Source organism: Scylla paramamosain, chromosome 31 (assembly GCF_035594125.1).
Source record: "Scylla paramamosain isolate STU-SP2022 chromosome 31, ASM3559412v1, whole genome shotgun sequence".
In the NCBI taxonomy this organism is placed as follows: Eukaryota; Metazoa; Arthropoda; class Malacostraca; order Decapoda; family Portunidae; genus Scylla; species Scylla paramamosain.
In genome coordinates, this window is record NC_087181.1 from 12,339,000 (window position 1) to 12,356,499 (window position 17,500).

General features: G+C 43.3%; 1 protein-coding gene across 3 annotated transcripts in view; it reads right to left on the bottom strand.

Annotated features, from left to right (window-relative positions):
- Nucleotides 1-17,500, bottom strand: part of LOC135116526 (protein N-terminal asparagine amidohydrolase-like) — a 186,620-nt gene that overhangs the window by 97,257 nt on the left and 71,863 nt on the right. For all 3 annotated transcript variants that reach the window (XM_064034056.1, XM_064034055.1, XM_064034057.1), the window contains one exon: nt 387-640. In XM_064034056.1, the coding sequence (XP_063890126.1) occupies nt 387-639 (253 nt within the window). In that variant the 5' untranslated portion in view covers nt 640. The remainder of the gene's footprint in view (nt 1-386; nt 641-17,500) is intronic.

Here is a 17,500-nt window from a genome sequence, read left to right on the forward strand (position 1 = left end):
TCAATTACTCCCCCTTCACGTAACTCATCACACCTGTACACATCACCTATCCCCATTCCCCATACCCCAGCCAGGTACTCAGCCCTTCAAGTCACTCATCACACCTGTAGAAGTCACCTGATCCCTATTCCCCCACTCTTTCCATCCCCCCATCAGGTCCTCATCACACTTGTACACATCACTTATCCCCCATTTCCCATTCCCCCATCAAGTATTCTTCCTCTCCGGTCACCCATCACACCTGGAGAAGTCACCTGCCCCACATTCCCCATCAGGTACTCACCCCCATCAGGTAAATCAGCACACCTGTAAAAATCTATTCACCATTTCCCCATCACACCTGTACAACACTTGCCCCCCCAGCACCCACCCTTCCAGGTACTCACCCGTGTGCCTGAGGACCGCCATGACGGAGGTGGTGGCGTCGTCGGTGCCAAGGATAGCCAGGTTCTCATCCCTTGGCACAGTGACCGCGTACTCCCGCTGGCGAAGGTACAGCAACCCATGGGGCCCCACCTCCTCCGTCAGCATGGAGGTGAGGGCGTGGGCGGTCTCCTTCAGCCGCGGCCATGAGGTGTAGATGCCCGAGGTGGAGGACGGCACTTCCTTCACCAGGTGCTCGCCCACTATCAACACCATCCTGCAGAAGAGAGGGTATCCTGAAGGAGGGTGGAGTGGCAGGAATGGTGGAGAAATGGAGTGGTGACAGAATGGTGACTTTTAATGAAGGAATGGTGAAAGGATGGTGACTTTTAATGGTGGAATGGTGAAGGAATGGTGACAGTGGAGAATTTTAATGGAAGTGAAGGAATGGTGACTTTTAATGGTGGAATAGTGAAAGAATGATGACAGAATGGAGACTTTTAATGGAGGTAAAGGAATGGTGACAGAATGGTGACTTTTAATGGAGGAATGGTGAAGGGATGATGAATTTTGATGAAGGAATGGTGACCTTTTAATGGAGAAATGGTAAAAGAATGATGAGTTTTAATGGTGGAATGGTGACTCTTAATGAAGAAATGGTGACTTTTAATGGCGACTACAATGGAACACTGTCATTAGCACATCTGTAATCACCATTCATCACCATTACTTCCCTCTCTGTTACTTAGACCATTATCTTCACCACCACCATCACCACACCACCACCACCACCACCACCATCACCACTGCTACTCAAACTATTACCAGCACACTTGTAATCACCATATCTCCCATCACTATCACCACCACCACCACCACCACCACCAATAAAACAGATCAGCACTCAAAAAAAGCCCCGCCCTCCACAGTTACTGATGCAACGAGATAATGCCCATTACAACCCCACACACCCCCAGAAGCCGGCGCCCCACACTGGGAGGCCGCGCGGGAAAGCTGGCGACCGTGGCCTTAGAACTGTAGGAAAAGGAGGAACGAGTGAAAGGATCCTGGTGGTGGTGGTGGTGGTGGTGGTGGTGTCCTTTCTGCTTCATTTTCTCTGTTTATGACTTTTCAGGATCTCTCTCTCTCTCTCTCTCTCTCTCTCTCTCTCTCTCTCTCTCTCTCTCTCTCTCTCTCTCTCTCTCTCTCTCTCTCTCTCTTTCTCATGGTTCTTAATTCATTCACTACTTGACTTTTTTTCATTTTCCTTCATAACCAACTACAACTTTTTAACAATAACTTTTTGCACGCGTCTCTTAAATAGTACTTGTAGTTCTTGTTTTAATCCCACGCCAACCCTGCATCACTCCCCTGCCTCCACATCACACCTTCTGATGTCTCCTTACCCCGTGCCAGTCCTGCATCACTCCCCTACACCGCCCACTCTCTCGCAAAAACCCACGGTACAGGTAAGTTAAGTTTCCTACAGTTTCAATTAATGATTCAGGTAAGGTAAGGTTCCTTCACTCCCTCACAAAGACTCAAGATAAGGTCCCTACACTCTCTAGGAAAGACTCACACAAAGACCCCAAGGCAAAATAAGATTCCTAAACTCTCACAAAAGTCGAGGTAAGTTTTCTACTCTCACACAAAGACCCAAGATAAAAGAAGGTCCCTACACTCTCTCAGAAAGACTCACACAAAGACCCAAGACAAATAAGATTCCTAAACACTCTCACAAAAGTCGAGGTAAGTTTTCTACTCTCGCACAAAGACCTAAGGCAAATAAGATTCCTAAACTCACTCACAAAACTCGAGGTATGTTTTCTACTCTCACACAAAGACCCAAGATAAAATAAGGTCTCTGCACTCACTCACAAAGACTCGTACAAAGACACAAACACCCAATACAAGGTAAGATTCCTACTCACACCCTAAACAAGACAAGTTCCCTATACACTCACACACAAACCCAAAGCAAAATAAGGTTCCAAAACTCACTTAGACTCAAAATAAGGTTTCATCTCTCACACCCAAGACAATACAAGTTTCCTATACACCCACACAGAGACTCTAGGCAAAAGTAAGGTTCCTACACTTCGAGGCACCAAGGGACCTGCAGCATCTCCATAATCAAGACATTAATTCAGATACAACTCGACGCTCCTGCCATAATTCATGCAGCAAAAGGCGGCTCCCCACACGGATATTGTCTTGTTTTAAGGACACGAGAGCGAAGGAAAGGCAGGAATGTGGCTGAGGTAGGACTGTTAAGAGGACTGTAAAAAGAGAAAACGTAAAAGGATGTAGGATGAAAAGTGATGAAAGACGTGAGGGTAAGAATAAAAAGAGATAATGAAAGGATGTAGAAGGAAAGGAATGTGATGGAAGACACGGAATCATTGAAATAAGTGCGTAAATGAATGTAGAAGGAATAAAAGACGTAGTAGAAAGACATGATAGCAAAAATGAAAGGGATACTGAAAGGGTACAGGAGGAAAAGAATGTAATAGAGATGATTAAGTACACAAACACGAAAGAATTTAAAGGAAAACTGAAAAGGAATGTAGGAAGAATATAATAAAGTAAAAGAGGTTGTAAGATGATAACGAAAGGAATAATGAGAGAACATAGGAGGAAAAGAATCTGATGGAAATGGTTAACTATACAAACACACGAAAGAATTGAAAGGAAAACTAAAAAAAAAAAAAGGAACGTACCAAGAATAGGATGGAATAAAGACATTGTAAAACTAAAAGATAAAAGAAAAAAAAGGGACAATGGAAAAGGTACAGCAAGAAAAGAATGTATTAGAGGTGACAGATGAAGATTTGAGATAGAAATTAAAAACGAAGGAATTGTGAAAAAAACGTGTGAATGATATAATGAAGTTAAAAGGCCGTAAGAACATGTTGAAAGAATGAATGAGATAATGAAAAAGATTGCAGAGGAAAAAGAATAACACAGAAGTATTGGATGAAGACAAAGATAAAAAAAGAGAGAATAATAAAAGAAAGTACGAAGAATAAAGTGAAGAAAAGATTGTGGGAAGAAACGAAAAACAAACAAATAAACAAACGATTAAGGAGTAGTGAAAGGAAGAAGAAAAAATAAAGAGAATAGAAGCACTGAATAAAAAATAAATAAATAAAATAAAAGAATAAAAAGAACGTGCGGGAAATATGACAAATTAAATAAACTGTGGAAGACATGAAAAACGAAGAGACGAACAAATATACAAACAATTAAAGAATAACGAAGAAAAACGAGAAGATAGAAGCGCTGAATAAAAATATGCAAAAAAAAAAAAAAAGAAAGCAACACGGAAAGAACAGAATGAGGCAAAGAGGTTGTAGGAAGATATAAAATGAATGAGAGAGATAATGAAAGGGTTGAGTAGGTAAAAAATGTAATAGAGATGCTGGATGACGATACGATTTAAAGATAAAAGAAAAAGCAGGAATAATGAGGAAACAGGTGAAGAGCAAAATGAGGTAAAGCTGAATGAAGATAAACGAAAAGACGAAGAATAAGAAAAATAGTAATGAGAGGATATAGGAAAGAATTCATGATATAGTTAATAAGGAGATAAAATAAGGCATAAGAGAAGATGATAAGTGAAGAGAGGAGAGAGAAAGAAGTTAACAGGAAAACAAAACATACGAAAGGAATGAAAGAGAATGTGATAGACACGCTGAATGAAGATGAGCAAGTAAAAACAAAACAAGGGAACAAGAAAAGGAGGGAAAGTGACAGACATGGTTGACAGAAGATGGAAAACAAAGAAAGCAACACACACACACACACACACACACACACACACACACACACACACACACACACACACACACACACAATGAAACGAACAATAAAAGGAATAATGAACATCCACAGCATTAGGTGGAAAAAAATTCAACCTTCCTGGTGAATAATAATAGTTTTTTTTTTTTTCCATTCTGGTGGAGGGATGGACGAGCGGGATGATGGTGGGAGAGTGGCCGACCATTGCTTTATTGTTTGTCTTCACGCAACTCGCTAACACGGCAGACACGACGCTCTCTCTCTCTCTCTCTCTCTCTCTCTCTCTCTCTCTCTCTCTCTCTCTCTCTCTCTCTCTCGTTTTACTGTTTGCGTACGTTCTCTCTCTCTCTCTCTCTCTCTCTCTCTCTCTCTCTCTCTCTCTCTCTCTCTCTCTCTCTCTCTCTCTCTCTCTCTCTCTCTCTCTCTCGTTTTACTGTTTGCGTACGTTTTCTCTCTCTCTCTCTCTCTCTCTCTCTCTCTCTCTCTCTCTCTCTCTCTCTCTCTCTCTCTCTCTCTCTCTCTCTCTCTCTCTCTCGTTTTACTGTTTGCGTACGTTTTCTCTCTCTCTCTCTCTCTCTCTCTCTCTCTCTCTCTCTCTCTCTCTCTCTCTAATATTATCTTTCAGTTCTTTGGCTATCTTTTTCAATTGTCTTTCATTATTATGCTAATTGGTAAATTCTCTCTCTCTCTCTCTCTCTCTCTCTCTCTCTCTCTCTCTCTCTCTCTCTCTCTCTCTCTCTCTCTCTCTCTCTCTCGGGTAGTAAAACTCAAGGAATTAATATTACGCATTTCACTCCCAGTCTAATGAGAGAAATGACAAGCGTGTCTGAAATGTGAATGATTAAATGAGCCTTTACAATTTTCTCCTCTTCAACGTAAAAAAAAAAAAAGAGAAAGATACAGGGAAGTTAAAAATAGAAGACTAATTATCCGCCATTTACAAGCTAACCATTCATCTACGTATCTATGTATCTTTTCTTGCCTTTTTTTGTCGCCGCTCAGATCACTTCAGCAGCGACAGTTGAAGTCCCTCCGACCCCGCGTAGCTCAGCAAAGTGAAGGTGAAGTCAGCAATGCGTGTCTCGGGGTCTCGTGAAGCCTAGAGAGTCATACCAGGAACCGAAGCATTGGCTCGAACTAACCTAACTAACCCGAAGCATTGATTAGGACTAAATTAACCTAACCTAGATTCAAGACACTTCAAAACTATTTAAGTGGCTGTACAAAAAAAGAATATACATGTTTATCAGGAAAAGTTTGGCTGATCAGTTAGTTTTTTCCTTTTCTTTTTTAAGTTTTGTTTGTAGTGAAACATTTTCCCTTTCCTTTTCTTTTTTTCTTTTTTAATTTTGCCTTGCAGTGAAGCAGTTTTTTCTTTCTTTCTAAGTTTGCGTTTCAGTGAAATTTTTTCTTTCCTTTTTTCTTTTCTTTCTTTTTTTCCTCTTCCCCCCCTTTTTTTTTTTTGTTGGGAATCGAAAATCAAACCTCGACCACTGAGCTGAGTACTCGTCAAGGACTCACATGAGATTAGGTTTCCCTCCCAGCGCTGATCAAGGTTCACTCTCTTGCTCTCTGGGTGCATAGAACACTTGATCTCCTCCGCGTTGGGAGTGTTTGAGGAGGGGAGGGCGGGAGTGGTGGGGAGGGGGGATGTGGGTGGGGAGGAAGTGAGGTAAGATGGGGAGCGACGTAAGATGATGATGTGGGACGAGGTGGAACGGAAGAGAGAGAGAGAGAGAGAGAGAGAGAGAGAGAGAGAGAGAGAGAGAGAGAGAGAGAGAGAGAGAGAGAGAGAGAGAGAGAGAGAGAGAGAGCTGGAATGAGAAAAATGAAACATAGATAAATGAAGAAAAGAAAAGAAAAAAGATAAAGAAAAGAAAGGGAAGGAAAGGGTAGACAAGGGAAGGGGATGGAAGGAAGAAAAGGAAAGGGAAATAAAGGAAAGGAAAGACAAAGAACGGGACGAGTGTGAGAGAGCGTGGATAGGGTTAGGCAAGGAGTGGATGAGGGTGTGAATGAGAGTGACATGGCGTGAGGCGTGAGTGTGGCTGGAGTGTGTCACAAGCTGCACACACACACACACACACACACACACACACACACACACACACACACACACACACACACTATTGTTCTAAAGGACCATTGTTACCGGGCGTGATCAGACAGCCACACGCACGCTCACAAAGGTCGCCTAGTCCCTTCACACGCCACTACCTGAAGGCGACACGAACTCTTAAAACCCTCCAGAGCCAAGGCGTCAGTTTGATTCTATTCTGGATAACTCTAATCTCTGCCGCTACAAGATATTCTCTCCTGGAATCTTTTGACTTTCCTTATTTTTCTGTCAGCTAACTTTTCCTTTGTTTCTTTTTTTTTTTTTGCGTTGACTGAAGAAGGAAACGAAAGGAAACACACAAAATCTTCCGGTGGTTTCTTTTTTTTTTCTATATGTAGGAGGGACACCGGCTAAGGGCAACAAAAATCCAAAAAAAATAAATAAATAAGCCCGCTGAGATGCAGGCCCCCGAATAAGGTCCGAAGCGGTAGTCAAAAATTAAAGGATAAGTGTCTTGAAACCTCCCTTTTGAAGGAGTTCAAGTCATAGGAAGTGATGGCTAGTGATGGTTCATGAAAATTAGGAAATGAAAGATAAGTTTAGTTTGGCTTGTGTATTTCTGTTGATTCAAAATGAAAACAAAAAGAAAAACAAAAAACTTACTTGGTTTGTTTCTATTCACGTTTCCTGTTAATGACGAGGAGAACAAAAACTTACGTAATAATTTCCAGAGAACGAGTTTATGTGTTTGCTTACATGTTGATGGTCCAGCGCTTAAAGACGTTTTTTTGCTTGGAATCAAAGGATACTCCGAAACATAAATACCGGGTTTTCTTATGAAGTGCTATGTTACAAGCTTCCTTTTTCCTAATTCTTATTTAAGTGTTATCTAGTCAGAAGTGAGTTAAATGTTCTCTTATTATTATTATTCAGTATTCCACGAAATATTCTCTTTCTTATTCAACTTGAAGTTAACTGTTATTTCCTCATTCAGTATTTATTTCAATTTTCTTTCCTTATTCAGTTTTCAATTAAATGTTCTCTCTCTTATTCAGTTTAAAGTTAAATGTTCGTTTAGTTATTAAATATTTAGTCGAATATTTCTTTTCATCTCACGTTTTCAATCTTTCCTACTAAACATTCAGTTACGTTCAATTATCAAATACTCAGTTAAATATTTCTTTCCATCTCAAGTTTTCAGTTTTTCCATATCAAACATTTAGTATTCTGTATTCAATCACAAACTCTTTATTTCCTCACCCGAGAGCAGCATTCCCTCCTCCCCTCACTGCCGCCCCACGTGCTGCCGGCGCCGCGTCAGGGTGAACCGTGCCACTGATGTAACGCGACACTCCACTCTTATTATGCGACCAGTTTTTCTTTCTCAGTGATTGTGGTGACTTCGTGACTTCCTAATGGACAATTAACTGCCTCCACCACCATCACCGCCACCACCACCACCGCCACCGCCGCCGCCACCACGCCCTCGCTTCCTCTCAAGGCCAGGGCGAGGAGTGACTGGCAGGAACCCGCAACACTCCTGCAGGTCTGGTAACACTGCCTCCACCCCTCAATTACCCCTCTCTCATTTATCTCCTTTCCATTCCTCCTCCTCCCATTTCCCATTTCCCCTTTATTCCTAGACCTTCCCTCCTCTTACCTCCCTATTGTTCCTCCCCATCCACAACCTTCACCTCCTCCTCCTCCTCCTCCTCCTCCTCCTCCATCTATACAAGTTACTTTATTCTCTCTTCCTAATTCTCCTTTCTCTCTCTTCTGTCCTTATTTTCTACTGTGAATGTTTCTTTTCTCTCTCTCTCTCTCTCTCTCTCTCTCTCTCTCTCTCTCTCTCTCTCTCTCTCTCTCTCTCTCTCTCTCTCTCTCTCATACACACACAAACAGAAGCACAAGCACGAGAGAGAGAGAGAGAGAGAGAGAGAGAGAGAGAGAGAGAGAGAGAGAGAGAGAGAGAGAGAGAGAGAGAGAGAGAGAGAGAGAGAGAGAGAGAGAACCAAAGGGAGGCGCTGGATCTAAACACCTGCGATGCCTGAGATAAGCTTCGAGCGGCTGGAAGAACTGGAAGGACTGGAAGGTCTCTACAGGTGAGGTCCGGGTATAACACTGAGGCGCGCCAGGTGAGTGTGGGGCACCTGGCGGCCTCATACTCACGCCCCCTGTGACTCTTGATGTTTTAATTGTATGTTGGATGAGTGTTAGATAAGGAGGAGGAAGAGAAAGGAAGGAATATGAGGGTGAGAAGGTGAAGATAAAGAGGAGGAGGAAGAAAAAGAAGTATGGGGAGAGATGGTGAGGAAAAGAAAAAGGATAAATAAATGTATACCAGAAACGAAAGCAACTTAATTAAAGATACAGTTCAAAAAATGATACAACTTTCTCGTTCATCACATTGAGAAAAAAAAAAAGCAAATAAACAAAACTTTCGTCATAAGAATTTCCTTCGACGTCTTTGTCCTCTCCTCCTCCTCCTCCTCCTCCTCCACCTCTTATCAGAGCAAAACAACTTAGAGTATGCCATTTCCTCTTTCTCTTATTCTTTTTTTCTTCTTCTTTCTTTCTTTCTTTCTTTCTTTCTTTCTTTCTTTTGTTGTTGTTGTTGTTGTTGATGATGATGATGATGATGATGCCCTTCTCCTCCTTCTCTTCCTACTTCTCTTCCTCCTCTTCTTCCTCTTGTTGTTGTTGTTGTTGTTCGCCTCCTCCTCCTCCTCCTCCTCCTCCTCCTCCTCCTCCTCCTCCTCCTCCTCCTCCTTCTCCGCCTCCACCTCCTCCTCCTCCTCCTGCGATACTTGAAAAGTGAACGCGTGGTAGATGACGAGCCATATTGGCGGGGCGGGGCGGGGCGGGACGGGGCGGGGCGGGACGTGGCGGGGGCGTTAGATGGACAGATAAGGTGTTTATAATTCAGGTGAGAGAGAGAGAGAGAGAGAGAGAGAGAGAGAGAGAGAGAGAGAGAGAGAGAGAGAGAGAGAGAGAGAGAGAGAGAGAGAGAGAGAGAGAGAGAGAGAGAGAGAGAAGCATAATGAAGTGATAATGAAGAGGTGTGCAGGGAATACTAAACAGCCAAGGGAATATAAGATAAGAAGATAAAGTGAATAAATGAGAGAGAGGAGAGGAGTGAGAAAAAGAGCGTGTATAGATGAGAGTGTGATGGGAAAGTGAGAGGTAATGAGTGAGGGGAGAATGAGAGATGAGGGACGGATGTGGGAGAGGGTGAGGGAGGGAAATGATGGATGGAGAGAGAGAGAGAGAGAGAGAGAGAGAGAGAGAGAGAGAGAGAGAGAGAGAGAGAGAGAGAGAGAGAGAGAGAGAGAGAGAGAGAGAGAGAGAGAGAGAGAGAGAGAGAGAGAGAGAGAGAGAGAGTCCTTAAGTATCATCAAAATGGACTCATGAGATACACACACACATAATTAAACGAACATGATAAGTATGAGGAAAAGAGAAAAGGAGACAAATAAGAAGAGGAGAAGAAAGATTTGATAAAAAGATCATTGATAAAAGTCGAGTGGAGGAGACGAATGGAAGGAGGAAAATATAATAAAATAAAAGAACGAAGATAGTAGATAAATGAGAGAGTATTGAAGAATGAAAGAAAATGAAACCAAGAGAGGACTGATAAAATGAAAAAAAGAAAGAAAAAAGGAAAAATTGTATTGTATAGTGAATAAATGGAAAAAGAAGAGGAGAAATTAAAAAGGAGAACATACTGAACAGCAGACAAATGGAAGACTATGAAGAATGAAACAAAATGAAACCAAGAGAAGAGGAGAAATGAAAGAAGAGAAAGAAAAGAGAACATACAGAATAGAAGATAAATGGAAAAATACGAAGAACGAAAGAAAATGAAGCGAAGAAGAGGACTGGCCGGAAATGAGATGAGGAGAAAAGAAAGAAAAGAAAGAAAGAGAAAAAGAATGTATTACTTGCAGATAAGTGGAAGAATATGAAGAATGAGATAAAATGAAGGCGAAGACAGGACTGGGGGAAGATGAGGTGAAGCCCGTGAGTACAATGACCCCAGAGGCCTCTCAGTGCCGCGGGCAGTTCTCTAATTATGCCGTAATTACCTGGCCTGCCCCACCGCCACCCTCACCCACGCCCCGCCCAGGTGTTCACCCCTCACCCGCCACCGCCCACCGCCGCCACCACCAGCCACCCGCCACACCCACACACAGCTTCCAAGAGCATCTGTGTTCTTTGTCGATACTTTTGTAAATCTTTTGTAATTGTTGTTGTTATCGTTATTTTTCTTCGTTGTTTTTTGTTCTTCTTGTTCTTCTTTTCTTGTTGTTCTTCTTCTCCCTCTTCTTCGTGTTCTTGTACTTCTCGTTCTTCTTGTTCTTTTTTTCGTCATCATCATCATCATCATCATTATCATCTTCTACTTCGTGTCCTTCTCTTGTTCTTGTTCTTATTCCCGTTCTTGCTCCTGTTATTGTTGTTGTTACTGTTGTTGTTGTTTGTGTTCTAAGTGCGTCGAGTTGTTTTCTGTATTTTCTCTTTTTTTCTTTCTATTTTTATGTTTTTGTCTAGTTTGTCATTCTGAGCCTCGCCTCTCTCATGTACGAGAAAAGAAACAACGAATGTAATTTTAATGTTAATGAATTGTGAAGGATGAGGAAGAGGGTTACTGAGTGCGTGTTTAGTGCCTCCTCCTCCTCCTCCTCCTCCTCCTCCTCCTCCTCCTCCTCCTCCTCCTCCTCCTCTTCCTCCAACTCTTACATTTTTTTTCTATTCTTCGCTTTTATTTTTATCTTTATTACATTGTCATTCCTCTTTACTGCTACTACTACCACCACCACCACCACCACCACAACTACTACTACTACTACTACCACTATCCTTTCTCCATCTCCTCCTCTTCTCCTACGTCTTCATCTTTATTTCCACCACTACCGCTACAACTACAACCACCACCACCACCACTACCCCACCTCCCCACTCAGACGCCACGGTCACGCGTCAGTAATAAACAAGCCTTCGTCACTTCTCGCAGTTATAATGTAGCAATTAAGATTCCCAGAGTGAGCGGCGCAGGTAGCAATTTCCTAACCAGTGCGTATAGTGTTCGCTGCCCTGACACACACACACACACACACACACACACACACACACACACATTCACATTACAATCAAACGTGCAAATATTGAGGTAGCCAAGGGGGACAAGCCACAGGGGGAAGGTAAAGGCACCGCTGACACCTGCTTCATCTCAGGCTAAAAACGCATAATGACCTGTTCATGAGGTAGAGGCGGGACGTGTCGGCGCGGCGGGGGCACGAGTCACCGCAGACGAGACTTATTACTGCACGAGCGGCTACTAATCAATTACACGGTGACGAAGGGCTGACGAAGGGGTGAGGGAGGAGGAGTTAGGGTGATGAAGGAGAGGGGACAAGATGGGTGATGGAGGAGGAGAGGAACATGGTGACGGAGGAGTGAGGGAGGGTGAAGAAGGGCTGGCGAAGGGGTGAGGGAGGAGTCAAGGTTATGAAGGAGAGGGGAGGTGAAGGGTGACGGAAAGGTGACGAAGGGCTGACGAAGAGGTGAGGGAAGGGGAGGAAGGGGTGACAGCAGGTGAAGGGGATGGTGAATGAGGAGAAGAGAGGACATTTAAACGGACAGAGGAACGGAGCTGAGGCTGACGACAAAGACAAAGAAGAGAGAGATAGAGAACCATGCTAACAGGAGGAGGGTGGAAGATAAAGGACTGAAGGATTATTACAGAGATTGAGGTATTTACGAAGTGACGTAGTAATGGCAGGAATGACGCAGGCTTGACAGGAGATATGAGAGAGAGAGAGAGAGAGAGAGAGAGAGAGAGAGAGAGAGAGAGAGAGAGAGAGAGAGAGAGAGAGAGAGAGAGAGAGAGAGAGAGAGAGAGAGAGAGAGAGAGAGAAAAAAAACTCAGGTTAAGTAAACAGTAAAAGTCTTTGTCGGCACGAAGTGAGGTAGGGGCGTGAGGCTTCGGGGGAGGGAGGAGGAGGAGGAGGAGGAGGAGGAGGAGGAGGAGGAGGAGGAGGAGGAGGAGGAGGAGGAGGAGGAGGAGGAGGAGGAGGAAAGGGAGAAAGAGGGAGAAGGAGAGGAGAGGGTTTAAAGGGCGTGGTCCAATACAGCTATAGGGAGGAGGAATGAGAGGATAGGTGAGAACGAGAAGGAAAAAGGGAGAGAAGGAAAAGAAAAGAGGAAAGGAGGAAAAAGCAGGAATACAATGAAAGGAAATTAAATACGAAAGGTAGGAGGAGGAAAGAGGAGTAAAGGAGTAAGTAAGAGAAGGAAAAATTAATAGAGACTGGAGGAAAAGAATTAATGGTATGGATAAACAAAAGGAGGAGGAGGAGGAGGAGGAGGAGGAGGAGGAGGAGGAGGAGGAGGAGGAGGAGGAGGAGGAGGAGGAGCTCACTGAAGTTTCAAGATCGAGTGAGGAAAGTCGTGAACGTGCCCGTGAGAAAAGGAGGAGGAGGAGGAGGAGGAGGAGGAGGAGGAGGAGGAGGAGGAGGAGAGGGGCCCTTGAGTCCTCCCTTACACAGCATAAAGTGGAGGAGCCGCGCTAGGTGGAGGTCCTCTGCCGCCCACCGACCCTCGACGCCCCACCGCCCACAAAGGACTCCGTGAAACCAACCCGACTCCTTCAGATCCTTCCATCCTTCAGACACTCCCTTTACACCCTTCAAGACCCTTTTATCCTTCCATCCTTCAAAACCCGAATCTTCAGTCTTTCAAAACCATCCTTCTATCCTTTTAAACCTGAATCCTTTAATCCTTCAAAAAAAAAATAAATAAAAAATAAAATTCCTTCCTACATCCTTCAAAACTAGTCTCCTTCAGTCCTTCCATCCTTCAAACTCTCTCCTTCCACTCTTCCATCCTTCTGTACTTTAAAACTCTGCTTCCACTCTCCCATCTTCTCGACGAACAAAAGAACAAAAAATAGATAAAATAAAAAAAATAAACAAACAAGCAAGCAAAAAAATCAAGCACTTCTAAAAATAACCAACAGGAGAGAGAGAGAGAGAGAGAGAGAGAGAGAGAGAGAGAGAGAGAGAGAGAGAGAGAGAGAGAGAGAGAGAGAGAGAGAGAGAGAGAGAACCTTCCATTGTAGTATTTCGTGACTCTTCCCAGATTCTCCATTTCAGACTTTTGTTTTCTCTCTCTCTCTCTCTCTCTCTCTCTCTCTCTCTCTCTCTCTCTCTCTCTCTCTCTCTCTCTCTCTCTCTCTCTCTCATAACTGTATACCAAACCACTGGGTCGGAACAGAGGCACGCACCAATGCAAATTAATTATCAATGCGTGACTGTGCTGGGAGGAGGAGGAGGAGGAGGAGGAGGAGGAGGAGGAGGAGGAGGAGGAGGAGGAGGAGGAGGAGGAGGAGGAGGAGGAGGAGAAGGTGTTGATAGCGTGACACGAGGTTATGTTTGGCCTTGTGTGTGTGTATGTGTATGTTCTCTCTCTCTCTCTCTCTCTCTCTCTCTCTCTCTCTCTCTCTCTCTCTCTCTCTCTCTCTCTCTCTCTCTCTCTCTCTCTCTCTTAGTTCTTCCAGCATCCCTCCTCCTCCTACAACTTTTCTTCTTCATTCTCGTTTTCCTGTCCATCATTCTCCTCCTCCTCCTCCTCCTCCTCCTCCTCCTCCTCTCGTCACTTTCCCTTTTAAGCCAGCGCCTTTACAGTGCCTCCCCCAACACGCCATCACCACTTTGCATAATGGCCACAGAGAAATTAATAATATTCTTTTAACTTTAACGTGAACCTCGTGTAGAAATTTATCTTTCTTATTTCTTTCAGCTAGTCTTTCTCTCTCTCCCCCCCTCTCCCTCTCTCTCTCTCTCTCTCTCTCTCTCTCTCTCTCTCTCTCTCTCTCTCTCTAGTCATAAACCACACAACAAATCGTGCTGAAAAAGAATTTTACCGCAACATTTCAAAAGGTATTTCTTGCACCTTCGACTCAAGCTGTTCAGGTAAACACACACACACACACACACACACACACACACACACACACACACACACACACACACACACACACACACACACACACACACACTCATATACACACAGGTAAGGAAGGTGCGGGTAAGTGTTGCCTGGTCTCCTTCAGACAGGTACTCACTCAGGTAAGACTCAGGTGAAATGATGTATAAATTTGCCGGTACGATAAATAATAACTTGCAGGAGACTTATGAAGAACGGGAAATAATGAGGAAATGCGGATTTTGTGGTGTGTGTGTGTGTGTGTGTGTGTGTGTGTGTGTGTGTGTGTGTGTGTGTGTGTGTGTGTGTGTGTGTAAGGAATAATACGTTTCATACATATTTTCTTTTCACACATTAGTACGCAAGACCCCCCTCTCTCTCTCTCTCTCTCTCTCTCTCTCTCTCTCTCTCTCTCTCTCTCTCTGCTCACTTAACAAAAGGAATATAATTGTCTTTGCATGTAGGTTCCCTGATAAATTATTGTGAGCCTTGGAACATATATCACAGAGTGGCGAAACGGAGAAAGCTTTTATATTGTTTGACACACACACATACACACACACACACACACACACACACACACACACACACACACACACACACACACACACACTAGTATTTTTTTCCTGTTTCCCTCCTCTAACTTGCATATTCAGTCAGTCTCATTCATTCATTTACTCATTTACTCATTCACTTATTTTCTGCCTCTCTTCATTTTCTTCCTCCTCACTCTTTACTTCATATACTCTCTCATTCACCCCTGTCTCACTCACTCATCCATTCATTACTTCACAAAATTTAAGTTTCAATCGAAATTCCTGACTCATTTCTCTCTTCCTCCTATTCTTATTCCTCCTCCTCCTCCTCCTCCTCCCTAATCAACACCAGTAAACATTCTAACAGTGGACACCTTTGCATAACATTTCCAGAGCATTGGTGGGTGTGTGTGAGGGACATAACACCTTTCACCACCCACGGCCACACCCACACACACGCCCACACTCACGCACCATCAACACGTGGGAGGGAAGGAGTGGGAGGGAAGGAGTGGGAGAGCAGAACACATTACATAACAGGGGAACATGAAATAAAGGAGAACACTGCATAACATAACAGAAAGGAACATAAACAAGACAAGGAGGAGAGAAAGTAGAACATAGAACATTCCAGCCAACAGAACAAACAGAAGCGAAACTCAGAAATGAACCGAACAAAAAAAAATAATTATGATGCATGTTCTTCAACGTCTTATTACGAGACCAGGGATGAGAGGCACAAGTAAATAGAAATAACAATAGATAAGAGAACACATACAAACAGAACAAGCAAAAGGACAAAATAACAGAACAAAAACTTAACTGCATAATTTTCTACTTTTCATTAATCTTTTCGAGTTTATATCCCGCAAACTATAATTAATGGAACTAACTGAATAGATAAGAGGAAAATAATGACGATAACGAGAGAGAGAGAGAGAGAGAGAGAGAGAGAGAGAGAGAGAGAGAGAGAGAGAGAGAGAGAGAGAGAGAGAGAGAGAGAGTTATAAAGTCCTTGGACTGATGAGGAAGCGGAAAGATCATTGGCTAAGACTGTTCCCGGCCCAGCCAAGCAACGAGCGGCTCTCAGACTGCCAAAAGAGAGCGCTTGTCAACTTTGCTCTATCACGCCGGCGGTAACTCACACCTGGCGCGCTAACAAGGCTCCGTAAACACTGTCACAGGTAAAACGCACAATGATCTCGTCAAAATAGCACACTAGCAAAGCCTCGCTAATTGTTCCCTGAAGTGTCTGTCTTGTGAGTGACTGTTTTCGTCTCTCTCTCTCTCTCTCTCTCTCTCTCTCTCTCTCTCTCTCTCTCTCTCTCTCTCTCTCTCTCTCTCTCTCTCTCTTTTACAATGTCCGGTGAGAAATTGATGAGTTAACCCAAGAGAGAGAGAGAGAGAGAGAGAGAGAGAGAGAGAGAGAGAGAGAGAGAGAGAGAGAGAGAGAGAGAGAGAGAGAGAGAGAGAGAGAGAGAGAGAGAGAGAGGAGGGGGATCTAAAGACTTAAGTAGACAAGTAATGCTCGTGTAGATATTAACTGACGTCACATTCTTTTTATGTTTACTTCTACTACTACTACTACTACTACTACTTTTAACCCTCCATCTCCATTTCCTCTACTCCTGCTCTTCTTCCTCCTAATATTACTACTACAACTACTACTATCATCTACCATTCCTTCTAATAATTCTCTTCCTATTACTACTCCTAATTTTAACTATCTCCTCCTCCTCCTCCTACAACAACAACAACAACAACAACAACTACTACTACTACTACTACTACTACTACTACTCCTTCCCCAACAAACTCATTTCCCCACCAAAGCCACCAACATCCAAAGCACTCCAACACAAACCAGTTCCTCCCAAACCTTGCCTCGCTCCTCCCTTCCAGCCATACACAGCCCACCCTGCGCCTCTTTACTGCCTTATATGCCCTGCTGAGTCCCGGCGCTGCTCAGGGGACGCCACCGAGGCCATAAGAGATCCGCCAGTGCAGGATAAACCATTACCAAGCGGAAATTCGAAGCAATGAGATGAGAACAGGAAAAAAGAGCGTAAAAACGTGATTCTCATAATGCGACTGAGGTTTTTAGGTTCTTGTGTTTGGTGTTTGGGAAGAAAATGTGGGTTAACAGGAGGAAATGGTAAAGGAGTGTTTAGTGTAATGGATTGGATGTAAAGTGCGTGGCATGTTTTGAGGGGTTGTCTTGGAAATGTTGTTTGTGGGGGGTGGGGGTAATTGAGGTAAAAGGAGGAAAAAATGTAATGTAATGGGAACTGCTACAAAATTGTGCTCTTAAGAAGTGGAATGAATGAGTAGACGAAAGGAAGCAAAATAGAGAAAATGGAAGAAAATGGAGAATTGGTCACGTGAATGATGAGAAGAAAAATGGAGAAACTAAAGAAATTGTATAGAAAAAGAAAATTTACAGAGTGAAAATTAAGTAAAGTTACATCAAAAGAATGTGATTTTTCGAGTGAAATAACGCTGAGAGGAAATGGGAAAGAAGCGAGGGAAACAGAGAAAAAGTACAGAATATTCAAACTAACGAATAGTGAATAAGAAAAAAAATGAGTGATAATGAGAATGGAAATTTTGCCAGAAAAAAAAAACAAGTAAGAAAATTATATAAATAAACACACACACACACACACACACACACACACACACACACACACACACACACACACACACACACACACACACACACACACGAAGCACAAAACACACAGTAAAGAACGTA